The sequence below is a fragment of the Echinops telfairi genome, unplaced genomic scaffold (assembly GCF_000313985.2).
Source record: "Echinops telfairi isolate 266 unplaced genomic scaffold, ASM31398v2 ScPeMD7_7469;HRSCAF=8507_1, whole genome shotgun sequence".
Classification (NCBI taxonomy): domain Eukaryota; kingdom Metazoa; phylum Chordata; class Mammalia; order Afrosoricida; family Tenrecidae; genus Echinops; species Echinops telfairi.
The window spans coordinates 9,656,881-9,670,667 of NW_022111373.1; the positions used below are offsets into that span (position 1 = coordinate 9,656,881).

The 13,787-nt window shown below is 43.7% G+C and overlaps 1 protein-coding gene across 1 annotated transcript in view; it reads right to left on the reverse strand.

Moving 5' to 3' along the window:
• Positions 1-6,570, reverse strand: part of LYRM7 (LYR motif containing 7) — a 23,536-nt gene extending 16,966 nt beyond the window's left edge. The window contains exon 1 of the mRNA XM_045285046.1: positions 6,496-6,570. Coding sequence (XP_045140981.1) covers positions 6,496-6,513 — 18 coding nt within the window. The 5' untranslated portion in view covers positions 6,514-6,570. The remainder of the gene's footprint in view (positions 1-6,495) is intronic.
• Positions 6,571-13,787: the final 7,217 nt, after the last annotated feature.

The window sequence follows — 13,787 nt, forward strand, 5'->3', positions numbered from 1 at the left end:
CCAACATGGTATATTTTGAAACATGGCTGGATATGATTAATATTTATGTCAAAGGTCTGTATTTACTTTCATAAATAAATCATAAGATGTGGACTTTTTACTGTTGTTTGTTAAGCTCTTTATTGAGCTTTGATTTGTATTAACTTCATATACTCTATAAACATTCACTTTCTATATTTTCCTAGAGAAGGCAAGAATTACCCATAAAAGGTTAGCTAGAACTCAGCTATAAAACCAAAGATAGCTCTTAACAGCTAGGAGAAGCACTACTCGAGAGAGTATACACATGGAGGTCTCCATTACCATCAAGAGTGAACACAAACTTACACACAGTCATAACTTATTACAGTTCAAGAGAGCCCAGAGGGAGATGTTTCAGTTAGTACGATGATAACATCTCAAAAGAGAAATGGACTGCTGAGAATTTATGAATAGATTGCATATGTGTAAGAAAAAAGAGAGAAATGAACCTGGGATTTTGATTTATAAAGAGTGCGTGAAGAGGCTTTAGTGAGAGGTTAAAGACCATTTCCTGTATTTTTCATATTCAAAAGGAAAGGAACTCAAGATTGTCTCCCCAATTTGTTCTTCCTCATCGTCTCGATTTCACTAACAGAGGCCATCATCTGTAATATAGCTCAAGCCAGGAATCTCTTGTTTATCTTTACATTTTAGAAATCTGAGAAAGGATAGACAGAAGTTAGTGATAGTCCCTCTTCTCCCCTCCCCTGCCACATCTGCCACCTCCCCTTTCTCTCCTTGCCTACTGTCACTATTCCAGTCCAAGATCGAATAGTCTTCTCAAAACTCATCGCCATGTGGAACTGCAGACCATGACACTATTTGGAAATCGGGTCTTTAAGGTAAGGCTTGAGATGAGGTTATATTGGATTAGGGTAGGCATCACATCCAGTTAGCATTTCCTTATGAAACAGACGGGGACACACAGCGGCACGGAGAAGCTAGTGATAGGAAGATGGACGCATAGAGTGAAAAGGTGCATCTCTAAGCCAAAGAACACCTAACATTGTTGGCAACCATCAGTAGCTAGGAGCGATGCATGGCATGGTTTCTCCCACAGAGCCCCAAAAGGAACCCCATGCAAACCCTGATTTGGGATTTTTGAAGTAACCCAGTTTGTGGCAATTTGTTACAGTAATCCTAAGAAACAAATATAGGACTTCATTCAATCTGTAGGCTGAGCAAATAACCCCCAAAGCTGGATTATATGAAGAGCCCAGAGTTAGAATTGTAGCAAGGCTTATTAACAACCTCGGATGCGCAGGTGACACAACCTTGCTTGCTAATGGAGATCAAGGACTGTGGCCTTCAGTATGGATTACAACTCAATGTAAAGAACACCAAAATCCTCACAAGTGGGCCAACCAACAACATCATGAAAAACAGACATAAGATTGAAGTTATGAACGATTTCATTTTACTGGGATCCACAACCAATGTGGATGGAAGCAAAAAGTCAAGAAAGCAAAAGACATAACATAAATTGGGCAAATTTGCTGCACAAGGCCTCATTAAAATATTGAAGAGAAAAGAGTGTCACTGAAAATTAAGGTGTGCCTGCTCCAAGCTATAGTATTTTCGATTGCCTAAGGAAGTTAGACATTGAATAAGGAAAATGAAACAAAAATGGATGCATTTAAATTATCGTGCTGGTGTGGAATATTGAAAGTACCATGGTCTGCCAAAAGAACAAACAAATCTGTCTTGGAAGAATACCTCGGAGACCCCTCTCAAGTACTTTGGACAAGTTACCAGGAGAGACCAAAACCCCCTCCAGACTCACTGCCATTAGTTGACGCCACTCATAGCGACCCTATGGACAGGATAGAACTGCCCCTGTAGAGTTTTCAAGACTGTAATTCTTTATGGGAGTAGAATGCCACGTCTTTTCTTGAGGAGAGACTGGTGGTTTAGAATTGACCTTGCTCTTAACCATAGTGAATGAACGGGGGCAGTGCGGAATGGAGACCCAAAGCCCATTTGTAGGCCACTGGAGACCCCCTTACAGAGGGGTCTCAGGGAGGAGACAAGCCAGTCAGGGTGCGATGTAGCAATGAAGAAAAATACAACTTTCCTCTAGTTCCTAAATGCTTCCCCCTACTCTCACCCCCCACTATCATGATCCGAATTCTACCTTGCAAGTCTGGCTAGACCAGAGGATGTACACTGGTACAGATAGGAACTGGAAACACAGGGAATCCAGGGCGGATGATCCCTTCAGGACCAGTGGTGTGAGTGGCGATAATGGGAGGGTGGAAGGAGGGGGGCTGGAAAGGGGGAAAGGATTACAAGGATCTATATGTGACCTACTCCCTGGGGGACGGACAACAGAAAAGTGGGTGAAGGGAGACGTCGGACAGGGCAAGATATGACAAAATAATAATACTTTATAAATTATCAAGGGCTCATGAGGGAGGGGGGAGGAGGGAGGGAGGGGAAAAATGAGGAACCTGATGCCGGGGGCTTAAGTGGAGAGCAAATGTTTTGAGAATGACGAGGGCAATGAATGTACAAATGTGCTTTACACAATTGATGTATGTATGGATTGTGATAAGAGTCGTATGAGCCCCTAATAAAAGGATTAAAAAAACCCAAAGAATTAACCTTGCAGTTAGCCGCCCTATGTGCAAACACTGTCACCAGTCCACGGGAAAGGACATCATGCTTGGTAGAGTAGAAGGGCCGTGAAAAAGGGTTAGACCCTGATGAAATGGATTGACCCAGTGGCTGCAACGATGGCTCAGACATAACTAACTGTGAGCTGAGGACAAAAATAAGCGAAGTGTACCCCCTGACAGTAGCATTGCTGCATGTGGGGAAAGATGTCCTCACACTCATCTTTTGCTGACTGGGAAGGCAGAGTATTTTTGAGCCAGTCCTCAAATGAGTTCTGAATGTACAAATTTCACTCTCCAAGAGAACCCAACCGAAATATATTTTAAAATCATGAAAACAAAGAGAACAATGTGAGGATGGTGCAGGACCAGCAGCGCTTCATTCTGCTGTACACGAATGTTGGAAAACAACTCGATGGCAACTAACAACAATTGGAAGGTTAGGAGCAAGGGAAAGGGTCAAAGATATGCTCAAAGTTTCCAATCAGGGAGACTACTGGAGACTTAAAAAGAAACAGGAAGTTTAAAAGAATTTAGGAAAAAGAAAATAAGGGTCGTTTATATCTGTATCCTGTTCCATTCAAGATGATGGCGATCATGCTGAGTCGGATGTTGAAGCTCAGGGGAGTCGGTAGTAGTAGAGTTGTAGATTACAGTATCAGTGAAAGGAGCCTTGGAAGCAAAAGTCAGGAGAAAATCACATGAAGAGAAAGTAGAGGCAGGAGGAGATAACTGAGAACAGACCTTGGGAAACATCCAATGCAAATGAATTTCGTATTTGACAAAGGGTAAATTAAAAGAGAACAATAAAACAAGTCTAGTAAATGTTAAACGTTAGGGAAGCTGAGGATACTGTGTGTAATTTTTTTGTAACTTTTTGTAAGTCTTGAATGAAAGGAGTGACCAGAGATAGACAAAAGGTAAAACGGAGAGCATTGCAGAAACCTAGGGAGTTTAAATTGCCAGAGTGGTATAAAATAGGTTGCATAGGATTAAGAAGTGAGTGAGAGAAAAATGATTTAAAAAACCCATCATTACAGCCTTGGAGACGTAAACTTTTACTAAAATACAGAAAGCTGGGTGACCTGATGATCTCCCTTCATTAACTTACACTGATGAAAGAAATCAGAGTAGCATGTATGTAAGTTTAAGTTAGATCAGTTTGAATCTGACATTTCCAGTTACTGTAAACTTGGAAAAATCATTAAGCATTTTGCCTCAATTTGCCAACTAGCTAAATTTACAGATAGGTCATGTGATTTCTGTACCAGGTTTCACTTCAGATAGGTATCACTTCCTTAGCTCTTCTAAGTCTGTTACAAGGCCCCCCTCTCGCCCCCAAGGACATGCGCAGCTTGGGGCACAGATCCTGCCAGAGCACTGCATGTTACTAGCAATTGTCCCATATTTCCCTAAAGGCTTCATGATCACCTGTGCATGCTCTGTACTTAGCATAGTTTTATTCCACAATTGGTTACGTTGCTATGGAGTTGATTCTGATTCAGTTACCTCAGGTGTGTTGTACTATAATTGTGGTCCTAGGGTGTTTAATGGCTATAGGAGGGAAGGAGTTGGGAGGGGATAATGGGGGGGGGGCGGTGGGTAATTGCTAGGCCTTTTCCCCAATGCATGTCTGGGTGGACTCAAACCTCTGGTGGCAATTGAGCATGTTAACCGTTAACACTCAGGTACTCCCTAATCATGGTAGGCCTCATCAAAGAGTATTTTTTAAATGAATGCTATTTATTTTCATGTACCCATATTTTCCAAGCAATTTCTGATTTCAAGGATCATTTCTCCTAGAATACTCTTAATTTATACTTAACTGGAAGATCTTTTGTGAGTCTCTCCAAATAGAAGCCCTGTGGCAGTTCAAAACCACTAGGTGATCTGAGGGAAAGATGAGACTTTCTACTCCTGTAAAGACTTAGTCTCAAACACCCACAGGGCCAGTTCTACTCTGTCTTACAGGGTTATTATAGCAAAAAAACAAACTTACTGCCATCGAGTCATCTCCGACTCACAGCAACCCTAAGGACTGCTGGAATGGTCCTTGCAGATTTTCAAGAATGTAACTCTTTATGGGAGTAGAACTTCTAGTCTTTCTCCCAAGGACTGGCTGGTGGCTTCAAACTGCTGACCTTGAAGCTAGCAGCCCAATGTGTAACCACTGGGTCACCAGGGCTCCTATAGATTTGCTACAGACAGAAGCAACTGGATGGTACAAGTTTGGTTTTGATAAATTGGTTAAATCCCAATTCTATCCTCATAAAACACATTTTCAGTTTAATGCACTTAACACAATGTTAATTACTAATCATTTAAAATATTCCTCCTTGCTAGACATCCTTAAAGAAGACCCCCCCAAGCCCCAAACTGTTTACTGTTGTATCTGTTATGCATAGGTAATATAGACTGAAAATAGTTATGGGCACTTGCAGATGGTTAGGTTGTGTCAACTTGCCTGGGCCAGGAATCTCAGTGTTTTCTCAGTGGAGGCCTACCATATGATGTAATCTAACATAATATAATCAAGTAACTCCATGATGGGATTGCTATGAGTCGCCAAGCAGTTGTGGAAAGATTAGGATAGAGTCCAACCCCTTAACTCAGGTGACAACCCAAATGCAATTGAAAGAGACTTTGATGGAGGTGGGAGAAATCTACTTCCCATGTCAGCAGTCACTGTAAAGCTTGTTCATCAATCTTTAGTTCTTTAGACTTGAGCCATATTGCTTGCCAATCCTGGGAACCATTAGGGCCTTGGATTCATTTGCCTCTAATTCTACAGCCTAGTATCAGCCTGTAGTGTTCCTACCAATCTTGGGTTCATTATCCCCAAAGCTATGTGTCAGAAGCCTCCAGCTTAACATGTGACCAATGGAACATGAACGGGACACGTCTGTTTCCACAACTGTGTGAGCAATTTTCTTGGTAGAAACTTTTCACTCTAAAAGCACCATTTATTTTGCCTCTCTAGCGAACCCAGCCTAATGTGCAGTACATTTTTGAGTGACTAATCCTTGACAATTGTTTCACTGGTGCTGAGCACACAAAGTTCAATAGTATATGATGAAGCTCCTTATTATTACCAGCCACAAGCATCTCTTTGCTTCAGCATATTGCAGCTGACCAGGCCAGTTTCTGCAAGTGACAGGAATGGGTCCCAACTGGCCCTGCTGATGGCATTAGGTTGGAGAAGGCTAGCCCCTGAGAACTGTGCAGGGCACAGGAACGGGTACCAAGCTGACAGGAAACAGGAATCTGAGGGCAAGTGCTCAGGAATGGGGCCCAGACAAGACCAGCACTTTCCAATCTCACTAACAGCATTCAGGCCTCACCAGCTTCCACTGTCTAGAACAGCGTTACTTTGGGCAAAAGCGATTTCGTTTGGGCGTGGCTTCCTTGGGTCCTAGACATCTGTGCATCTTCTGGGTATACGAATAAAGCTTGCACCTCACAGGGTGGTGGTTGGTCGGCATTGCCTTTGGCGTCCCCTACACTTGCCAAGGGATGTGCGCTGTGTCCCTCAGACACATACTCGGTCTGGAGAAATGACAGGGGAGAACCCAACTGGCAGGTTTGTTGGCGGATAAACACTCGGTGGTACCCCGGTAGCACCAAAAAGTAGGCACCACACTGGTGCGTCCCTCCCGCCGCCACACCTGCACAAATCCTCCACCACCCCCTCTAGAGGGTCGCCAGGGTCCTCGGGAAAAACGGCCACATCCGCAGTGGACAGTCTGGCACTCCAGCTACGGAGACTCCAGCTACGGAGACCCCAGACGATCTTCACCATGCCGCGAATTCCCCCTCCCCGTGGCATCCCGCCCACCCCACCCGACACGAGCGCGGTCACCTTGGCCGCCTGACCCATGGCTCTCCTGCGGCAGGCAGTCGCTTCTCCAGCGGTCGAGACGCCCCGCCGGTCGGCAACCAATCACTACGCAGCAGGGACTCTCCAGCTCCCCGCAACCGCGGTCGCCGAGCCCCGCAGCCAATCACCAGGTAGCATCTCCGCTGTAACCCCGCCTCCCCCGGCACGGGATTTGCTAAGCGGCTGGCAATTGGTAAAGCCGCGAGAAGCGGCCGGTCCAATTACCAGCGGCAAGAGAACGGAAGTTCTCTGGGCCCTGTTAGCGAGGAGCAGAGCCACTTCCGGTCTTCTCGCGGTTACCTCGGATACCTTGGGCACCTTGTTACAGCCTCTTGTTTGGGGGCGTTTATTAAACCGAACAAGGCAAGCCCGCGGCCTGGAATCCATTCCGCTTACATGGTTTCTGAAGCGGCAAATATTTACAGCCCCACCTTTCTCCTGTGAACGGCTGGTGAGACCTGGTGGCTGTCAGTCCAAAGCTTACACAACAGCGCCACCTTAAAGAGCCCTTAGCTTAACGTTTCTGTTAGGACCGTCTCCTTGGGAACGGGCATCAGTAAGAACCAAGGCCTAACAATACAGCAGATATTGGATCGTCTATTCCTGAATGGGTCATTTGGACATTTCTCTCAGTCCATTTAAAAGGTGGTGGTTGTTAGGTGCCTGCCACTGAGTGGGTACCGACGGGTATTGACCCTAACTAGGTACAACGGAACGAAAGAACTGCCTAGCCCTGCCCCATCTGTACCAGTGTTCATGTGTTTGAGCCCATGGTTGCAGCCTCAGTCAGCCAACCTCATCGAGGGTCTTCGTCTTTTTTGCTGCCCTCTGCTTTACAAAACATTTTCTTTTCCAGGGTCTGATGTCTCTTGCCCGATAACGTGTCCAAAATACTGGAGGTCTCCCCATCCTCAATTGTAAGGAGCATTGTCTGTACTTCTTCTAAGACAAATTTGTTTGTTCTTTTGGCAGTCCATGGTACTTTCAATGTATGCCAGCACCACAATTCAAATGCATCAGTTCTTCTTTAGTCTTCCTTACTCAATGTCCAACTTTCATGTGCATATGAAGGCATTGGAAAGGCCATGGCTTTTGTCAGGCCCACTGTAGTTCTCAAAGTGATATCTTGCTCTTCAATACTTTAAAGAGGTCTTATGCAGCAGGTTTGCCCAATGCATTGAGTCATTGGTTCTCTTGACTGCTGTGTTCATGAACACTGATTGTACATCCAAGCAATAGGAGGTCCTTGACAACTCTATCATGTTACTTATTTGTCCAGCTGTGAGGATTTTTGTTTTCCTTAAATTGAGTTGCAATCCATAAAGGTTAGTCTTTGATCATCATCAAGTCCTCCTGGCATTCTTCAGACAGTCCAGCATCTCAGATTATTTGCTCAACATACAGACTGTATAAGTATGGTGAAAGGAGCTAACCCTGACACAAACCTTTCCTGATTTTAAATCAGGAAGTATTCCCTTGTTCTGTGTGAATGACTAGTCTATGTACAGGTTCTGCTGAGCACAATGAAGTATAAGTATTGTGGAATTCTCATTCTCAAGGCTACCCATAGTTTGCTCTGACTCATACAGTTGGATACCTTGGCATAATTAATGAAACACAAATAACAGCTTTCTGGTAGTCTCTTTCAGCCAGGATCTATTTGACATCAGCAATATCCCTAGTTTCATGTCCTCTTCTGAATCCAGTTTGAATTTCTGGCAAGGAGCTTCCAGAAACTAAAAATGTAGAGGTATTAATTACCCGAGACCCCATGGCGAATGCAGGTTTGATATACTAATCTTAAATGCTTGATCCAATGAATGGCTTAGTCCGCCCCCCTTATTTGTCCTATTCCATGGCTTTACAAGCCAACAAAGAGGCCAGAGATGGATGACGTCAGTGGTGTCCTGTTCAATCACAATAACCATTAGTAAAGCCCATCTCAACTTCTGCTTTCGGAAGCGTCATGAAAATTCTCAAGTTTGTCCCCTTGCAGAATTGTTTCTTGTTTTCCTCTCCAAGCCTTTCAGAGAAAAATGACTTTTTCACATGTAAAGAATGTAGACTCATCTCTTCAAGGCCCCTTTCCTTCTCCTTGATTTGTGACATCTTAGAGAATATCGTGACCCAGTAGGATCACAGTTAACTTTTTGTTTTTATGAAAATACACTTGATTTGCAAAAAACCTTTTGCCCCATAACTAAGTAGGGAAGCCAATATTACCACTATTATCTTTTGTCCAGGAAATAATAATTCCGTTTTATGACATTGCATAGTGATGCCTTCTGAATGCTAAGAAATGATTAAAAGAGGATTATTTTTACTTTCCATTTAGGATGAGAACCCAGTTTCCTAAAAGTTGTACTTCATTGTGCTAATTTCTGGCAAGCTAGGGTCCTCTATTCACTTATTCGAAACCTCTTATCTGACAATATAGTTCTCAAGTGGCAAGGCTTCTCTAAAATATATGGTTCCTTGAGCAGTTCCACAAGTGAGTTAGCTCTTTACTATACTTACTGTTCTTCTAAGAACATGTCCTGGTTTGTTTGCACGTCAACGTGTAGAACCCAGAACGCAGCAGAAAACTCCAACCTATTCATCATGTAAAAGTGTGGAGTAGGCAGGATAATGGTCTCCCAATATAAGGTAACATCCGCAGAGACTTTTGGGAAAGGAGACACTGTGTAGACGTGATTAAGGACTCTGAGGTGGAAAAGTAGTGTGACTAATCCAGGTGGTCACAATGCAATCCTAGGCTCCTTACTATGTGGAAAAAGGCAGCAAAGTCAAGGAGAGGTTTGAAGACGCTGTACTTCAACTCTGAAGATGGAGGGGAGGGCCACAGCCTAGGAAGGCAGGTGGCCTCCAGGAGCTGGAAAATGCACCGATTCTCCCCTAGGACTCATAGAAGGAATGCAGCCCCGTTGACATCTTGAATTTAGCCCAGTAAAATCCAGTTTAAACTGCTGACTTCCAGAATGCTGACTGCATTCCTTTCTATCTTCGAAGCCAGCAAGCGAGGGATCTTCAAATCTCTCTCACTCTCCTGCGTCATTTCCCTTTCCTTGTGATTATATAGGATAACTGCAGGAGCAGTGAATTATTTAATGTGACTCTTCTAGCCAAAGCCTCCAACTCCCACCAAACCACCTTTTCCTGCATGGATCTGGTAAGAAGGTAAGGGTAGGGGTGGTGGTGGGGAGGCGGGGAAGAGGAGAAGATACTGATAGGATTCACCGATGAGCATTTGTGAACAGGAGTTCTTGGAATACCATCCTGCTGTGTATAGACTGAGCCCTCTGAAGAGTAGAAGGAGGGATTTCATTACTATCAAGAACCAGGGTGGAGAGTGTCCTTTGGATTCAATGTGCCTGTGCAGTGAACCCCTTGAATCACGACAGCTAAGGCATCAGAGCAGCAGCAGCAGCAGAACCAGGAGCCAGAACATGAATCAGAGTGGTCGACTTCCCAGCCTATGGCATACATAAAACTGAGTGCTTTTGGGTAGTTTGGGGCTTGTGGAGTGGGGTGCCTCTGGGCAGTAATTCAGGAAGCTGGGTTTGCTGACCCATGGAGTTTGAGCTGAAGGCTTTGGGGTTGAGACTTACAGTAAAATGGTAAGCTCCTATGGGTATTTATTAGCAGACCCGAAAGAATTTTGTAACATGTCCTCATAAACAACTGTATCCTGAGCATTTCTCTCACGCATTACAACCTGTGAACTTCCTTAATAAACTCTTTAATCATGAATCAGTGAAACCATTGCAATGGATATCATAACCTAGAGGTAGAGAATATTAAGATAACACACAACAGTCTCCCCATTTCAAGTCTCCTTTGTCTTATAAGGTAACATTTATAGGTTTCAAGGATCAGGAAATGAACTGCTCTGGGGAACCCGAATGGGGGAAGCCAGTCAATAAGGTGGAAACGGAAGGAAATAAAGTATAAGAGGCAGCCATGAGTCTAATGACAGGATCCTGCAATGATTTTAGGTACTATTCTGATGATAGGAAAGTCTTAGAGCATTACTTGCAGGAGAGTGACATCATGATTTATATATATATTTTCTTTTTAATCATTTTATTAGGGGCTCATACAATTTTTATCACAATCCATACATACATCAATTGTGTAAAGCACATTTGTACATTCATTGCCCTCATCATTCTCAAAACACCTGCTCTCCACTTAAGCCCCTGGTATCAAGTCCTCATTTTTTTCCCCTCGCTCCCCGCTCCCCCCTCCCTCCTGAACCCTTGATAATCTATAAATTATTATTTTTGTCATATCTTGCCATTTTGAGTGCTTCATGGAAGATTGTCTATACTAGACACAGAGAGGCCACTTAGGAGGTTACTGAAGTATAAGAGTAAGTAAAAAAAATACAGTGCTATAAAATCAAAGAAAAAATTTAATTTGGCTTAGAAGCATTTTAAATTTTATTGGGGGTTTGTACAGCTCTTTGTGTCAAGCAGATTTGTAAATATGTTGCCATCATCATTTTCAAAACATTTTCTAATTGAACCCTTGGTATCAGCTCCTTATTTTTTCCCCTCCCACCCTCATGAATCCTTAGTAATTTAAAAATTATTATTTTTTTCATGTCTTACACTGACCGATGTCTCTCTTCACCCACTTTTCTGTTGTCCATCCTCCTGGGAGGGGGCTATATGTAGATCATTGTGATCAGTTCCCCCTTGCTCCTCACACTTTCCCTTTACCCTCCTGGTATCACTACTCTCATTATTGGTCCTTAGGGATTATCTGTCCTGGATTCCCTGTGTTTCCAGCTCTTATGTTTACCCGTGTACATCCTCTGGTCTAGGTGGATTTGTAAGGTAGAATCGGAGTCATAATAGTGGGGCGGGGGTGGGGGAAGGAAGCATTGAAGAACGAAAGGAAAGTTGTATGTTTCATCGGTGCTATACTGTCCCTTGACTGGTTTGTCTCTTCCTTTTGACCCTTCTGTAAGGGGATGTCCAATTGTCTACAGATGGGCTTTGGGTCTCCACTCCACACTCCCCCTCATTCACATCGATATGATTTTTTTGTATGGGTCTTTGTGTTAGACAGGGTTCTCTAGAGAAACAAACCAGGACATTTATGAAAAAAAAATATATAAAACACGAAGAAATAAACAGATAATTAGTCCACAGAGCAGTACAAATGGCTCAGTTCGACTTCTGTGAGACAGTTAATATACTGGCAGCTTTTTTAACACACAAGGGCTGCTGGGTGCAAGTCAAGGAAGCAGACAGTGGAGTCTTCTGCAGAGCAATACAGGCAGTCTGGTCACAGGCAGCAAACAGCAGGGCAGGTCACCAACAGTCAGCCGGATGACAGGGTTTGACAGTCCCCAGCTCAAGTGATGTATACACCAGCCGTGTGGCAAAGCAGGTCTCAAAGGAACCTCAAACTATAGCAACATGGTCCACGGGTTGGGTGTCCCACAACAGGTAGTGTAGCTTGCAAGTTGAGGCAGAGAACTAGCTAAGGCAGCCACACACTGGTCTGATCATCAGAGAGCAAGAGACAGAAATGCGAGGCGTGGTGAGCCATTTATCTCTTTGCCCTTCAATTAAACTGCAACCTTATTAATCCCATGTGTTTATTGGCCTGGTTGCCACAATAAACCTACCTATCACAGTCTTTAAAATTAAAAAATATTAAACAAAATACCCAAATGTGCAGCTATTGTTTCTGGACATACCCCCCATTTAGTTAAATACATTTCTGAAGGTAGTATTTCCAGCTTTCTAGCTCTTCTCTGCATTATTCTAGGTTCTTTAACTTACATCAAGATGGCAGTCTCGGCATCTTCCAGGAACTCAAACTGTGATTCATTGAGTTTTGGGAAAAAGGGAAAAAGTCTGAATTGGCAAGACCAGGGCTGTGGGATGGATGGAGTAAGGTTTCCCAATGAAATTCTCCTTAGACAGCCTTCGCTACTCTTGAGGAATGAACAGGTGCATTGTCATGATGGAAAAGACAAAAATTCCACGGGGCAACTTTCTTGGTCTTTTTCTCACCGATGCAGTTTTCAGTTTTATTAAAACTTTCTAATAAGCCTCCATGAAGGTCCTGTACCCGCTGAGAAAAACGTCAAGATTTCCCCCTTTGGATTCCATAAAAACACCTGCTATAACTTTGAGCTGGCTTCACTGTCTTGAATTTTACTAGCTCTGAAGATCCCCTTGGAAGCCTTTGTTTTGACTGACTTTTTTTAAAGCATCATAATGAGAAGAAGGTGTATGTCTGCAGCCATCCACTGATTGAAGAAACATCATTAATGGAGTAAACCACTGTAGGTATAAACTGTAATCCTAGTAGTAAAACTTTTGACTTACCGTCATACTTTGGCAAGAGCAGTGGCTAGGAGCAGGGTGGCGGGGTGGAGGAGCTGAGAAGAGATGGGGAAACCAGAAGAATAAAGACTGTTGCTGAGCCAAAGGATACAGAGAGATAGAGCACTATCAGAACAGGACTTGCCCAGAGCGTTTTATAAGTGTTGGTCTATACTGACCCTGAAAAGAGGTAAATGGGTTAGGAAAAGAAAGATGACAAAGTGGACACTCCGTTTAAAAAAATGACTCTAAAAAGGGAGCAAAGATATTGTATGTGTGTGTGTGTGTGTGTGTGTGTGCAGAGGTCAAGGAAAGTTTTGTTTGGGCATATCACATTCTTTTAATTGCTGATAGGAACAATTCCAGAACAATGATTTTGAATTTGGATCGGAATCATTTGGGGAGGGTTACAACCACCTAAGTCTACATCCCATAACCAGAGATTACAATTCAATTGATTTAGGGTGTGATCAGGGTATCGGGCATTTGTAAAAGCTCCCCAAGTGATTTTAACCTTCAGTCAGGGCTGAGAACCGCTGCTCGGGCTGGGGGAAAAGTGATGCAAGATGAGTTAAGTGCTGGAGCCAACGCCTTCTGCAGCCAACAAGTGAAACGCTGTAAAATCAACACAAAGACGATTTCATTGCGCCCTAATGCCAGAGACTTGGTGTAGTGTCTCGGCCAATAAACGTGGCTTGCACATTCAGATGATGAAATCTTTCAGTACAACACTTCGGCGTTTTCTACACGCGTCCAAAAAGCAAGGGAAGAATGGCGTTTTCAGGAACTCCATACCTTGGGGTGTTATACACGACGGGAGACTTTAAGAAAGGCTAGGAAGGAAGAAATGGGAAGGGGGGAAAAAAGGCTCAGAGAGGGGCCTCGAAGGCGAGTGTGCAGAATATGCAGAGGGCTGCGGCGCGCTCC